The sequence below is a fragment of the Monodelphis domestica genome, chromosome 3 (assembly GCF_027887165.1).
Source record: "Monodelphis domestica isolate mMonDom1 chromosome 3, mMonDom1.pri, whole genome shotgun sequence".
In the NCBI taxonomy this organism is placed as follows: Eukaryota; Metazoa; Chordata; class Mammalia; order Didelphimorphia; family Didelphidae; genus Monodelphis; species Monodelphis domestica.
Genome location: NC_077229.1, coordinates 513,226,716 through 513,240,767, shown reverse-complemented (window position 1 = coordinate 513,240,767; position 14,052 = coordinate 513,226,716). Strand labels below are relative to the sequence as shown.

The following is a 14,052-nucleotide window of genomic DNA, read 5'->3' as shown; positions in this document are numbered from 1 at the left end:
GTGCTTCCCTCTCACCTCAGTGCCCCAAATATTCTCTGCCTATCTTTTATTTTTTTCTCTTCTTGAAAGTTGTATCACTCTGTATCTCCCTGTTGGTTCTTTCACTCCTGTATTCATTTTGTGGCATTATTTCCAGATTGTTTGGAAAATATTCTCATGGTGGGCTTGAACTTCCTTGTTTCTACTTTACCATCTTGGCTCCTGGGCTCTTCTTTTATTAAAGGTTATAGATGAGGTGTGGGGAGTAGCTAGGTATAGCAGTGGATAGATCACCATGCTTGGAGTCAGGAAGACTCATCTTCTTGAGTTCAAATCTGGCCTCAGATATTTCCTAGCTGTGTGACCCTATGCAAGTCACTTAACCCTTGTTTGCCTCAGTTTCCTCATTTATAAAAGGTTCCAGAGAAAGAAATGGAAAACCATTTGAATATCTTTGCCAAGAAAACCCCAAATGGGGTCATGAAGAGTTGGACATGACTGAACAACAACCAGAAGTTTGAGTATTAGAAGATTTTTCAGTACTGGAAGGAGGTCCTTCAAAAATTCTGAGTTGTTGCTACTCTCCATTAGGAGAGAAAAGGAATCTGTTAGTTAACTAAAGTCTTAGTTGTAAGTAACTTTTTTCCCTTGAAGAGCTATAGCCTTCAGCGGCTAATTTCTTTTGGAACCCCAAGTAGCTAGCCAGATGAATAGAATTCATGGACCTTTAGACTATTTTTGAATTTCTCCTTCTTGTTTACTAGAAGCAATATCTCTGTGCTATAGGATTAGAAGGACCCTATAACTACTGGAGGTTCTGTGTTCTCAGACCCATTTCAGGGGATCTGTCAAAGAACCATCATTGGAACAGTAGGGTTTTGAGGTCCTTTGGTTTTCCTCAACTTACCAAGAGTCTTTGGTTTCCCATGCAAATGAAATGGATTTTTTTTTTAACCCTGGTTTAGCTTCTTACTGCCTGTGCTACAGTGGAGAAACTGAGGAGCGTTTCTGGAATTTAGTTTGCTGATCTACAAAATTGATGATCTCTAGGTCAACATGGTTCTTTCCAGCTATAAAAATCGTGCTCATCCATTAGCTTTGTACTGTACTTTATGTGTTCGTTAAGTATCTTGGTTATCATCACAATTTTACTAATGAAGAAACTGAGGCTTAGGGAAGTTAGCTCTAAGCTACACAGCAAGTAAGGGTACAGAGAGTCTAGAATGAATTCATCCAGATTCTTTTTCTAATGAAGTATTTATTGGTTGAACTTTCCCAGCCATTAGTAGCATCCTGGCAATTTTAATTTTGTAGCCTTGCCCTTGGGAATATTTTAGACACTAGGGAGAAAGTATGATTCCCTATAGCTAGTTTTTATTTACTTCATTTCCTTTTACTGAAAAAGTAAGGTGTTTCCTAATTATTGCCTTTAAAACAAAGATCACTTCTTATTAAAAATCACTTATTGTTTTCTATTTATAAGGTGTGGCAGGTTGGACTTCAGCTAGTAAATGAATAATATAGTCATCTCTGTCCTCTGTTCTAATTTGTTTGTTCTAATATTTTTGTTGTTGTTGATTCTAATTCTAATTCCTTTGATTCCCTCTCCCAACTCCATTCATATCCAAATGTGTTTCACTAAAGACATTTTTTATTTACTTGGGATTTTAATGGATTGGGTCAGGGCTGTAGAACAAAAATTCAATATTTGATTAGAAAAAATATTGAAGCATTCTTTTGAAATGATGGATAATGCCCCCGTGTCCCCCCCCCCCCCAAACAAATCTCTACGAGAAAAGTATATTTCTCTGAGTACAAACAAAACTCCCTAATAGGGTGATTTTGATTAATGGCACCTTCCTCTCCACTTGTGTAGTTTTGAACTGACACCTGCTACATTCTGTGCTAGGTATAGAGTAAATAGAGCCAGTAAACAATTTATACAACATCAGCAACATTGTCAACCACTCTGAATTTGATAAACAACTCTGAAAGACTTAAGAAACCTCATAAATAGGGACAGCTACATAGCAGCTCGGTAGAGCCCAGCCTGGAGTTGGAAGGACCTGGATTCAAATTTGAACTCACATACTTCCAGCTGTGTAACTCTGGACAAGTCACTTACCCCAAATTGCCTAGCTCTTGCTGTTCTTCTGTTTTAGAATTCATACTAAAAAAAAAAAATTACATTAAATTTTTAAAAAAGAATTGATATTAGGACAGAAGGTAAAGACTTAAAAAAAAAAAAAGAGAGAGAGCTCCGATAAACACAGTGACCAACTACAGCTCCAGAGGAGGACTCATGATGAAGTTTCTTTTCTAGAGAGAATTGTTTTAACCTGTGTCTTTCATAGGGGATGAAGAGAATTTTGTTTTTAACCCTTACCTTCCGTCTTGGAGTCAATACTGTGTATTGGCTCCAAGGCAGAAGAGTGGGAAGGGCTAGGCAATGGGGGTCAAGTGACTTGCCCAGGGTCACACAGCTGGCAAGTGTCTGAGGCCAGATTTGAACCTAGGACCTCCCATCTCTAGGTCTGGCTCTCAATCCACTGAGCTACCCAGCTGCCCCCATGAAGAGAATTTTTAAGACTCTTAAATATCCTAAGTAAACTGAATGGTAGGACTGTGCTTCGGAAGTGAGAAGTATAAAATTAAAATAATAGAGGGGGCCCTGACTGTTATCTATTATCAGAAGAAAACCCCTTTACATTTTTTTTTTATAATTTGTAACATTGTCAATTGTGTTAACCAATAATTTTATGTTTATGTTGAAGAATTACTGCACTAATTTATACAGGTCTTCCCAGGTTTCTGAAGTTATCTCCTTATATTATATTGTTCTTGTAGAACCATAGTGTTTTATTTACATTCATAAACTAATTTGTTTGGCCAATTGATGGAAATCCTTTTAGTTTCCTACTCTTTGCCACTGAAACAAAGAGCTGCTAGAAATATTTTTGTACATGTAGGTCCTTTTTCTCTTTTTTTGATTTCTTCTCTTATATAGCTGGGTTAATTTCAAGTTTAGTAACTTTGTGGACAAAAAAAAAAGAGCAGTTTTACACATGTGAAAACACACTGTAAGATACTGGAAGTAAATGGAAGATGAAAAAGTGGGGGTGATGGATATAGATGGCTTTTTTAAAGAATTAGATTGTGGCGGTTCTGTTCCAGACCTTTTCCTCTTTTCTCTCTAAGGGCAAAGTCCTGGAGGAAATGGAAAAGATCAAGAGAACAGAGAGGGGTTAGCTTTGATCAATAAGAACAATGTGTGGAGCAAAGGAAAAGAGGAGAAGGGTAGAAGGATGGGAATGATGTCGAGAGGGTTAAAGGCAAAAACGAAGGAAGAAGGGAGAGCTATAACCGATGGCCTCTATTTTGTCCTTAAAGTATGACAAGATCTTTTGCAAAGAGAAATTGCAGCGTAAGTGGCTTTAAGAGAGAATCTGAAATGACTTCTATTGGGAAATGAGAAATAAAGTTGATTAGGGAACAGTAAAAGTATTGCCACTCATTAGTGAAGATCCAGTTGAGAATAGCCTTAATAAATTTGAAATGGACTCAATTAGTACTGTCATGTGACTTCTCTTGAAGCATTCAGTAGTGTAGGAATGAGAAAGGTGGATGGTGGGGGTAATTAAGGGTATGAATTTGGAAAGGCAAAGATGGTGGTTGGACCAGGGGTTCAAAGGCAGAGGATAGGATGAAGTTGAGCTGGTTAACTCTAGGGTCAAGATTGGAAAAATAAAGAAAGTGAAGTCAGAGATGGACTGATGAATGGGAAAATAGAAAAGGGTAGAGGGAATAGTCATCACAATAGATAAAAATAGGCTTAAGAGAAATGAAGAAGGGAGAGAGAGCGTATCCAAGAGAGAACTATCAAATTTCCAGATCAGGCAAACCAAACACTTATGGGTATTAAAAGCAATTATATAAATATCTCTGTGTGTAGTAGAGATGGCAGGAAGGTATAGCCATGTGCCACAATGGAACTAAAGGTAAACCGAGGCAGCAAAGATCCAAACTAGGCTATCAGCAGCTGATAAATGGGATCAATGGGGTCAATGACTGCTCAGTAGTCAAAAGGCCCCTAATGAGGGAGGATAGGGCCCTTAATGGTGATAAATGGATGTCAGAACAATCTCAAGTAACATAACAAGTGTCTTCTTCTGACTGATCAAAAAGTACAAAATAAACAAATGAACAAAAAAAATTCCTCTGACAGTCATATTTAATGATTGTTTGGCCCTCCCCTTCTATCCCACCCCCTCCTTAATTACAAACCAGACATGTGATTCAGGTCATGAGACAAAGATAAGATAATACCATTTGGGAGACTTTTTAATGAGGAATAAGGTTAAGGATTAGCCCAGCTCCTCCCTCTTACTTCTGGGAGGATTCCTCAGGTGATAGGATCGATCTGTAGGACATGGGTGTAGTCTGCAATATGTTCTGTTTCCAGATGGCGGATTTCCATGGGTGATGAGTAAGAGAAGAATGGCTTTGGATCGTAGATTCTTTGATTAAGATCATCGGGCTTGATTGAAAGAGTCCTTTGTAAAAGAGAGGTTCAAAAATGAAAGCAGAGATTCCCAAGAATGGCAATCCGGAGTTTATGAATTCTTTCCTTCACTCTGCATAACCGATCTGTAGCTGAATGCTATTTCTACCCCCGCATCCTCTTGCATTGAGCATCTTCTTTCTGTTGTACTTCCTAGCTCACTGCCTGAAGGTCTGGTGTGCTGCATTGCACCCCTCTCCTAGAGTTTTCCCATGCCTTTACCAGATTTGAAGGTTGTCCAGGCTCTCTACCCAAGGCTCGAGCCCTCACAATAGTGTTTCCTCAAGTGTAGGGGTTAGTCCATTTAACCACCAACAGCTGAATTGGCTTTTCCAAAAACCCGTTTTCAGCCAAAAGGATGAACCCAAATGCACGTACTTGTTTGCTAACACGTGAGGCTTAATTCCCTTTCTTCCCATACCTCTCAGTCTCTAGGGAGAGGAACAGGCTTAGTTTCAGAGCTTAGCTCAATTCCCCTAGAGAACAAGCTTATCTCAATCCAAGTCCCCCGATCCCCTGGAGGTTCATGTCTCCGGCACCTTGGGTTCTCCTGGCTAACTGGCTACAACATCCTGCCTGCAATACTGGGTCTGAGATTGCATGGCTTAAACTCCCTGGTCCAGTGTGGCTCATCTCTGGCCCCTGACTTAGAATGAGAGATGAAACAAAGCAGAAATAAGCATCTTCCCAGGCTTATTTCCTAGAGCCAGTAGAAAAGAGAAGTTCATGACTCTGGGTCTGTGGGTGAACTGAACTGTCTAAGACTGGCCACTTTTAAAGATGAAGCCTGATTTGGTTCAGCAGCCAACCAAAGAAGGCTCTACTCATACTCATCTGGTGGGAGACTTCGGGGAGGAGGAGAACTCTGTGTTAGATGATCTGGGCACGCATAGGCAAGCCTCCTTACACCCTTAGTCACACAACTACCTTCTTAGGTTGGGTCAGCTAGGTGGCTAAGTGAATAGAGTACCAGACATGGAATCATGAAGACCTGAATTCAAGTTCGACCTTACTAGCTATGTGACTCTGGGCAAATCTCTTCATCCTATTTGCCTCAGTTTCCACATCTGTAAAAATGATGGAAATGGCAAGGCATGCAACTCTAGTATCTCTGCCAAGAAAACCCCAAGTGGGATCAGGAAACGTTGTACACAACCAAAATGAATGAACAACAAAAACCTCCTTAGTTTAAGCCCTCCTCGTTGTTTGCAGTTATCAGAACAAATCCTAATTGGTATCTCTGACTTAAGTGATTTCTTTCACATCTATCTAATCATGTCACTACGCAATCAATTCTAGTAGCGTCCTACTGCCTCTAGAATCAACTGTAATGGTGTTGGCTTTGAAAGCCCCCACAACTGTGCCTCTGCTGATATTTCTAGCCTCCTGAACCTATCCACCACCAAGCCCCACTCCACATTTCAGCCAAACTGGCTTTCTCTCTGTTGTCTCCCAGAAGACCCCATGCCCCGTGTCTGGATATTGGCATCCTCAGGGCTTTGCTCCCTGGACACCTCCACCTTTCTTCCTTCAAGAAGCAGCTTGAGCAATATGTTCTACATGGAGCTTTCCCTGACCTCCAACACCACTGATACCCTATCTCCCAAGCTCCCTTGTATTGAACTCCTTGCCTGACTTTTTTTTTGCCCTGATTTCTATCATTCTTTTCATATTTATTCTCTTTATACTTAGTTTCCTCATTTTGAAATGGGAATAATAATAGCACCCGCTGCATAGGGTTGTTGTGAGGATCAAAGGAGATGACAGGGAGTGTCCCAAGAATCTTAGTGCTCTTTTAAAAGCTTAAAACTTAAAGCACAGTTTTTTTAAAATATTTTATTTGATCATTTCCAGGCATTATTCTTTAAAGACATAGATCATTTTCTTTTCCTCCCCCCCACCCCCCATAGCCGACGCGTAAATCCACTGGGCATTACATGTTTTCTTGATTTGAACCCATTGCTATGTTGATAATATTTGCATTAGAGTGTTCATTTAGAGTCTCTCCTCTGTCATGTCCCCTCAACCGCTGTAGTCAGGCAGTTGCTTTTCCTCGGTGTTTCTACTCCCACAGTTTGTCCTCTGCTTATGAATGGTGTTTTTTTCTCCTGGGTCCCTGCAAGTTGTTCAGGGATATTACACTGCCACTAATGGAGAAGTCCATTACGTTCGATTATACCACAGTGTATCAGTCTCTGTGTACAATGTTTTCCTGGTTCTGCTCCTCTCACTCTGCATCACTTCCTGGAGGTTGTTCCAGTTCCCATGGAACTCCTCCACTTTATTATTCCTTTGAGCACAATAGTATTCCATTACCAACATATACCACAATTTGCTCAGCCATTCCCCAATTGATGGGCATCCCCTCGTTTTCCAATTTTTGGCCACCACAAAGAGCGCAGCTATGAATATTTTTGTACAAGTCTTTTTGTCCATTATCTCTTTGGGGTACAGACCCAGCAGTGCTATGGCTGGATCAAGGGGTAGATATTCTTTTGTTGCCCTTTGGGCATAGTTCCAAATTGCCCTCCAGAATGGTTGCATCAGTTCACAACTCCACCAGCAATGAATTAATGTCCCTACTTTGCCACATCCCCTCCAGCATTCATTACTTTCCTTTGCTATCATGTTAGCCAATCTGCTAGGTGTGAGGTGATACCTCAGAGTTGTTTTGATTTGCATCTCTCTGATTATAAGAGATGTAGAACACTTCTTCATGTGCTTGTTAATAGTTTTGATTTCTTTATCTGAGAACTGCCTATCCATTTCCCTTGCCCATTTATCAATTGGAGAAAGGCTTGATTTTTGTACAGTTGATTTAGCTCTTTATAAATTTGAGTAATTAAACCTTTGTCAGAGGTTTCTATGAAGATTTTCCCCCAATTTGTTGTTTCCCTTCTGATTTTAGTTACATTGGTTTTGTTTGTGCAAAAGCTTTTTAATTTGATGTAGTCAAAATTATTTATTTTACATTTTGTGATTCTTTCTATGTCTTGCTTGGTTTTAAAGTCTTTCCCCTCCCAAAGGTCTGACATGTATACTATTCTGTGTTTACCCAATTTACTTATGGTTTCCTTCTTTATGTTTAAGTCACTCACCCATTTTGAATTTATCTTGGTGTAGGGTGTGAGGTGTTGATCTATTCCTAGTCTGTCCCACACTGTCTTCCAATTTTCCCAACAGTTTTTATGAAATAGTGGATTTTTGTCCCAAAAGCTGGGATCTTTGGGTTTATCGTATACTGTCTTGCTGAGGTCGCTTTCCCCCAGTCTATTCCACTGATCTTCCTTTCTGTTTCTTAGCCAGTACCAAATTGTTTTGATGACTGCTGCTTTGTAATATAGTTTAAGGTCAGGGACTGCAAGGCTCCCATCATATGTGTTTTTTTTCCATGATTTCCCTGGATATCCTTGATCTTTTGTTCTTCCAAATGAACTTTGTTATGGTTTTTTCTAAATCAGTGAAGAAGTATTTTGGTAGTTCAATGGGTATGGCACTAAATAGATAAATAAGTTTGGGTAGGATGGTCATTTTTATTATATTGGCTCATCCTATCCATGAGCAGTTAATGTTTTTCCAATTGCTTAAGTCTAGTTTTAGTTGTGTGGAGAGTGTTTTGTAGTTGTGTTCATATAGTTCCTGTGTTTGTCTCGGGAGGTAGATTCCTAGGTATTTTATTTTGTCTAAGGTGATTTTGAATGGGATTTCTCTTTCTAGTTCTTGCTGCTGAGCTGTGTTGGAGATATATAGAAAAGCTGATGATTTATGTGGGTTTATTTTGTATCCTGCAACTTTGCTAAAGTTGTTGATTATTTCAATTAGCTTTTTGGTTGAATCTCTAGGATTCTTTAAGTAGACCATCATGTCATCTGCAAAGAGTGATAACTTGGTCTCCTCCTTGCCTATTTTGATGCCTTCAATTTCTTTTTCTTCTCTAATTGCTACTGCTAGTGTTTCTAGTACGATGTCAAATAGTAGAGGTGATAATGGGCATCCTTGTTTCACTCCTGATCTTATTGGGAATGCATCTAGTTTATCCCCATTGCAGATGATATTAGCTGATGGTTTTAGATATATACTGTTTATTATTTTTAGGAATGACCCTTCTATTCCTATGCTTTCTAGTAAAACTTAACAAAGCACAGTTTTAAAGCTAAAAATGGCACAACGACTTTTGGGACACCCTGTATTTGTACAGTGCTCCACCAACCTTGAAGCACCGTGTAGATGCTACACAAATGCTAACTCTCACAAAAGCTATCCTCTCCTGGATCACTGCTTTGTCGAGGCGGAGGTCTCTATATAGCTCAGTGAAATTATGGGGTACATTGTGCTGTGTTACCCAAGATGGACAGGTCATAGTGACCAAAGGTGATCCACTTGAGAAGGAAATGGCAAACCATTCCAATTTCTTTGCCAAGCAACCCCTTGTAGACAGTATTAAGATGCTAAAAGATAGGGCATTGGAATGATGGGCTATGGACCATGAAGGCACAGTTAGAAATGACTGAATGACTACAACATACTTATATATATTCTCCTACAACATACTTATATATATTCTCATCATCCCTCCTTATTAGAATGTGTGCTTCTCATGGGTAGAGATTGTTTCATTTATTGTATTTGTATCACCCAGTGCCTAACATCATGCCTAGAACATAGTAGGTGCTTAGTAAATAATGCTTGTTGCTGATTGATTCATTATTTATTTTTTAAGGCAAATAGGGTTAAGTGACTTGCCCAGAGTCACACAGCTAGTATACATCTGAGGCTAGATTTGAACTTGGGAAGATGAATCTTCCTGATTCCAAGCCTACTATCTACAGCTCTATCCACTGTGCCACTTAGCTTTGACTAATTCATTTGATAAGCATTTATTACACCCTTGCTTTGTGTTAGGCACTATACTTGGTACTCCATATACAAAGATAAACAGTTCCTGCCTTCAGGGAACTTATATTCTATTGAATCAGAGTAATAGCATTCTGTTTTGAATCTAGATAATGCATTAATTCTGACTTTGTGATCTTTCAGCATTTCAGTCAGTCCCTCTGAGTCATGATGGAGAAGATGCTGCTCTGGGCACTGTTCCTTTTATTTGGTAATTTCTGCCTGGCAGGTATGGCGCCATTTACATTTTTGTGAATCATTTGATTTTCCTTAATTCCCTTCTGAAATGGAGTGTTAATTTTATGATCACTCCATTTGTACGTTCAGCAGACCTCCACTTACCAGGGTGGGTGGGTTTGTGAAAGATGGCCTGTGGAAATGAGCAGAGAGGGCAAAGGGCAACATTCTTTTTCTGCCTTGAAAATAATTCTCACTGTTATATATAGAAATTGAATGAAAGACACATATCTACAGGGATAATATACATTTCTCTAATTTTCTGTTTTAGCGAGTATCAGGGAGTATCTACCTGGGAAAGAGAGATATGGACAGAATTTGGAGGGTGGGCTTGGGTAGTGGCTAGAATATTGAAAATATATTGCTCTAGCCTTTCATGATTTTGACTCAAATAAAATATGAGAGGTAGAATTGGCTACTGTAATACTGGAGAACCATAGAGTAGGAGCCAAGGAGACTTGGTGTATGAGTAAAAATATACACATGTATACACACAGGCACTCTCATGTTGGCCCAGATATGTGGGCATACTTGTAAATTAGATAGATGTGAGATACAGTAGAAAGAACACAGCCTAGAAGTCAGAAGATACAGGTTCTGCTGCTTATTAACTACGTGACCTTGGACAAATCATTTCATCAGGTCTCAATGCTCTTATCTGTAAAATGAGTGGGTTGGACTAGATATATAACCTCTAAGATCCTCTCCAGCTCTAACAATCTTTATGCAATTTATAGCCCTGTCCTCCAGGTTCTGGGCTTCCATAGGCTGGGTGCCATCTTATATTATTAAATCGTATCTCTGGTTTATTTTGATCCGACTCAGAGTTGCCTCTGGAGGATCTTAGAATATTTTTGTTGTTGTTCAGTCATTTCAGTCACATCTGACTCTTCATGAGTCCATTTGGGGGTTTTATTAGCCAAGATACTGGAGTGATTTTACATTTCCTTCTCCAGTTCATTTTATAGATGAAGAAAATGAGGCCAACAGGGTTAAGTGACTTGCCCAGGTCAATAGCTAGCCTCTATCTGAGGTGCTTCTGACTTCAAAGTGGGCACTTTATCCACTATGCCATCCAGTTGCCCTCTGATGAGAGCATATGCAGCTCTTAAAACATCTGTCTCAAGGTAGGCTAGGAGAATATATATATATATATATATATATATATATATATATATATATATATATATATATATATATATATATATGTAAACACACACACACACATATCCCTTCTCCTAGGGCTCAAGTCCACTCATCCTTTAAAAAGGTAAGAAAAGCCAAAAAAAAAGGGAACAATTCACAAGTGCAAAAGCATCCCTGATCAGTTCATCCCTAAATGATGAGATACAAAGTCATAACAATGGCTTCTCACCTTGGAAGTTCATCTATCTGTCTGCTTCCTTCTCTTAACTTTCTCCTCTCTTAGTGTCTCTCTCCTTCTCTAGTTATTTCTCTTTTTAGTTCTCTCTCTCTCTCTCTCTCTCTCTCTCTCTCTCTCTCTCTCTCTCTCTCTCTCTCTCTCTCTCTCTCTCTCTCCCCCAACTTCCTGTCCCTCCCCAGAACTTCCTAATGACCTTCTTGCCCAATAAATCCTCAAACTCTTCATGTGAGGGGCCAAAGGTCCTCAAGAATTCTTTAATTTTTTAATTAATTAAATTTAATGCACTTCCCCAGGGCAAAGTGAGAACAAAACTTGCAGAGTTCTCTTCTTCCCAATTGCCATTAATCTTGGTTCTCTCTTCCTTTTTTAGAGATTTTTTTTGAGTCTCCATACATCAGCATATGCATCATTCATTTTAGGAAAAAAATCACATTCAGGAAAAAAAAGCTACATGTTTTCAGTAAAAGGAACTCTGGTGACAATGTTTCTGTGTGATTTGTAGATCTGCCAAAGAAACCAAAAAACATTTCCTGCGTCTTCTATTTGCAAAAGAATTTCACTTGTACCTGGAGACCAGAAAAAGAAGTCTATCCTACAGTCTATAATGTCACTAGAATTTAGTAAGTATGAGGTGGGCTTGCAAGGTGGGAGGAGGGAGTGAAAGTTCTTAATTCATCCTGAGTGTGTCACTTGGTATGTAAGATGCTTTCTTTCTTGTTGTTGTTTGGTGCTCTGGATACCAGATGATAAGAATAGGTGGATTAGATAGTGATTTCAGTAGCATTGCATATATGCTGCCTAATCAGATATTACCACAGTCTTAGAAGGCACTACACCACTACAGGTTTCAGGGGGATGCTGGAGCCAGCTTGAACCAGCTCTCAAGAGCAGATCGTTAAATTTTCAGGGTGTCAGGTTTTATGTCTCAGAAATCACAGAATACTAAGTACGGGGTTTGATTCATTGTTTTGTTGATTTTCTAGATGTAAGAAAATAATGTAGAAAATGTTAATAATGCAGATTAAACTTAAAACTGTGTCGTGTGTCCATTTTTTCAGGTTCCTGGTTGTTTGGTATTTAATAACATACCACTGACAGGCTAATTATCTCCACTTTATGGATGCAGAAACTTAGACTCAGAGAAATTAAGTGACTGGCCTGTGGTTGCACAGTGAGTGAGTTAGAGGCAGAATTGGAACACAAGTCTTGTTACTTCCCAGTAGTGGCACTTCCTTTACTAAGTCATGCTGCCTCTTGTCTGGTGGTAAGGAGCTAGGGTGGTGCAGATATTTGGCATCTTTTCATAGAGGATGAGCACTCCAAGAGGGGAGGGATAGAGAGGCAGGAATACCTTCACTTAGGGACATCAAACTAAGATGGTGACCCATGCCAAGTCCAATGGGAATGCTGGACCATGGCTCAGTTTTTCATGAAATGAGATATGCTAAGCATGGAAAGATCACTGAACTGGAGGTCAGGAGGCTTGTGTGCCTACTCTTTTTTTGTTGTGGCTTTTAGGTAGTCCAATGATTATGAAATTATCTCTTCTTTGATCAATTTTAGATGAATTATGTTTGATATGAGATATCTTAATTTTTAATCTTTTAATTTTGTTTTAAATATTTCATTTTAATGTCTCACGGAATTATTGGCTTCTCTTTGGTCTATTCTACTTTTTAAGGAGTCTATTATTTGGGTAAGCTTTCATAGTTCTTGTGCAAAGCCGTTAAATCTCTTTTAGAGTCTCTCTTCAGTAGCCCGTTTCTTTTCTACTTTCTTCTTTCACTTTCATTTAATTCATTATGCCAATCTGACTCATATTTTAATTCTTATATTATTTCTTCCATGAACCAAATAGATTTTATGAGCAGGCTATGTTTTTTCTATGAAGCTTTGCTTATAGATGTTTTGGAGTTATTTTCCTGTTCTGGGTCTTATAATAGTTCTTTATCTTTTTCTTTTCTATGGTCCTGAGCAACCCTGTTGCAGGTTTAACTGGGAGTTATGGGAGTTGTGTCTGGAATTCTGACCTCTTTTGGAGACATCCCATCCCTCTCCACCATGCATGAGTCTGCTATCTGTCCTGTGTGACTCCACACTTGGGGTTCTGGGTGCTGAGTGTGCCTCAGGCCCCAAACTTCAGTTCTGAGCTGGGGGCTTAAATCATGGTTAGCTCTGGGAAGGATATGTTGGGAAATCCTTAACAAATGCATATTGTTTTCAGTTTAGTTATTAACATTTTCTCCATCACTTTCTTAAATCTTCACAATTCATCTTTCCCCCTCGTTAAATCTTACAGTGGCCGTGGTGTTAACTGCTGCTGACCTTTTTCATAGATCAATTTCTGTAACTATTATGAAAATATAAACCACAGTGTTCACATTTCTTAAAATAGTCCCAACAATTTTTTGGAACCCTTATCTTCTTTTTTAGAATTGATACTAAGTATTGGTTCTAAGGCAGAGCAATAAAGGTAAGGCATTGTGGTTAAGTGACTTGCCTAGGGTCATACAACTGGGAAGTATCTGTGGTTAGATTTGTACCCAGGACCTCCTATCTCTGAGTTTGGCTCTCAATCCAGGCTGTCCCTCTTGAATTTCTTATTGATGCGATATTTGATACGGTAGCACATAGTGTTGTTTTTATATAATGTTAAGATGCCATGTCAACAAAGCAATATAGCAAATAGATCCCTTTCTATCTGTCTATATATTGATTGCTGTTGTTTGGCTATCAGTTGTGTCCAACTCTTTGTCACCTTATTTGGGGTTTTCTTGGCAAAGATACTGGATTAGTTTGCCATTTAAAGAAATAGCTCATTTTACAGAGGAGGAAACTGAGGCAAACGTATCTGTCTATATATTGATTGCTGTTGTTTGGTTGTTTATCAGTTGTGTCCAACTCTTTGTCACCTTATTTGGGGTTTTCTTGGCAAAGATACTGGATTAGTTTGCCATTTAAAGAAATAGCTCATTTTATAGAGGAGGAAACTGAGGCA

At 39.0% G+C, this 14,052-nt stretch overlaps 1 protein-coding gene across 1 annotated transcript in view; it reads left to right on the top strand.

Annotated features, from left to right (window-relative positions):
- IL31RA (interleukin 31 receptor A) overlaps positions 1-14,052 on the top strand; it is a 105,495-nt gene that overhangs the window by 41,750 nt on the left and 49,693 nt on the right. Inside the window, exons 3-4 of the mRNA XM_056821114.1 lie at positions 9,578-9,662; positions 11,557-11,674. Of these exons, the coding sequence (XP_056677092.1) occupies positions 9,602-9,662; positions 11,557-11,674 (179 nt within the window). The 5' untranslated portion in view covers positions 9,578-9,601. The remainder of the gene's footprint in view (positions 1-9,577; positions 9,663-11,556; positions 11,675-14,052) is intronic.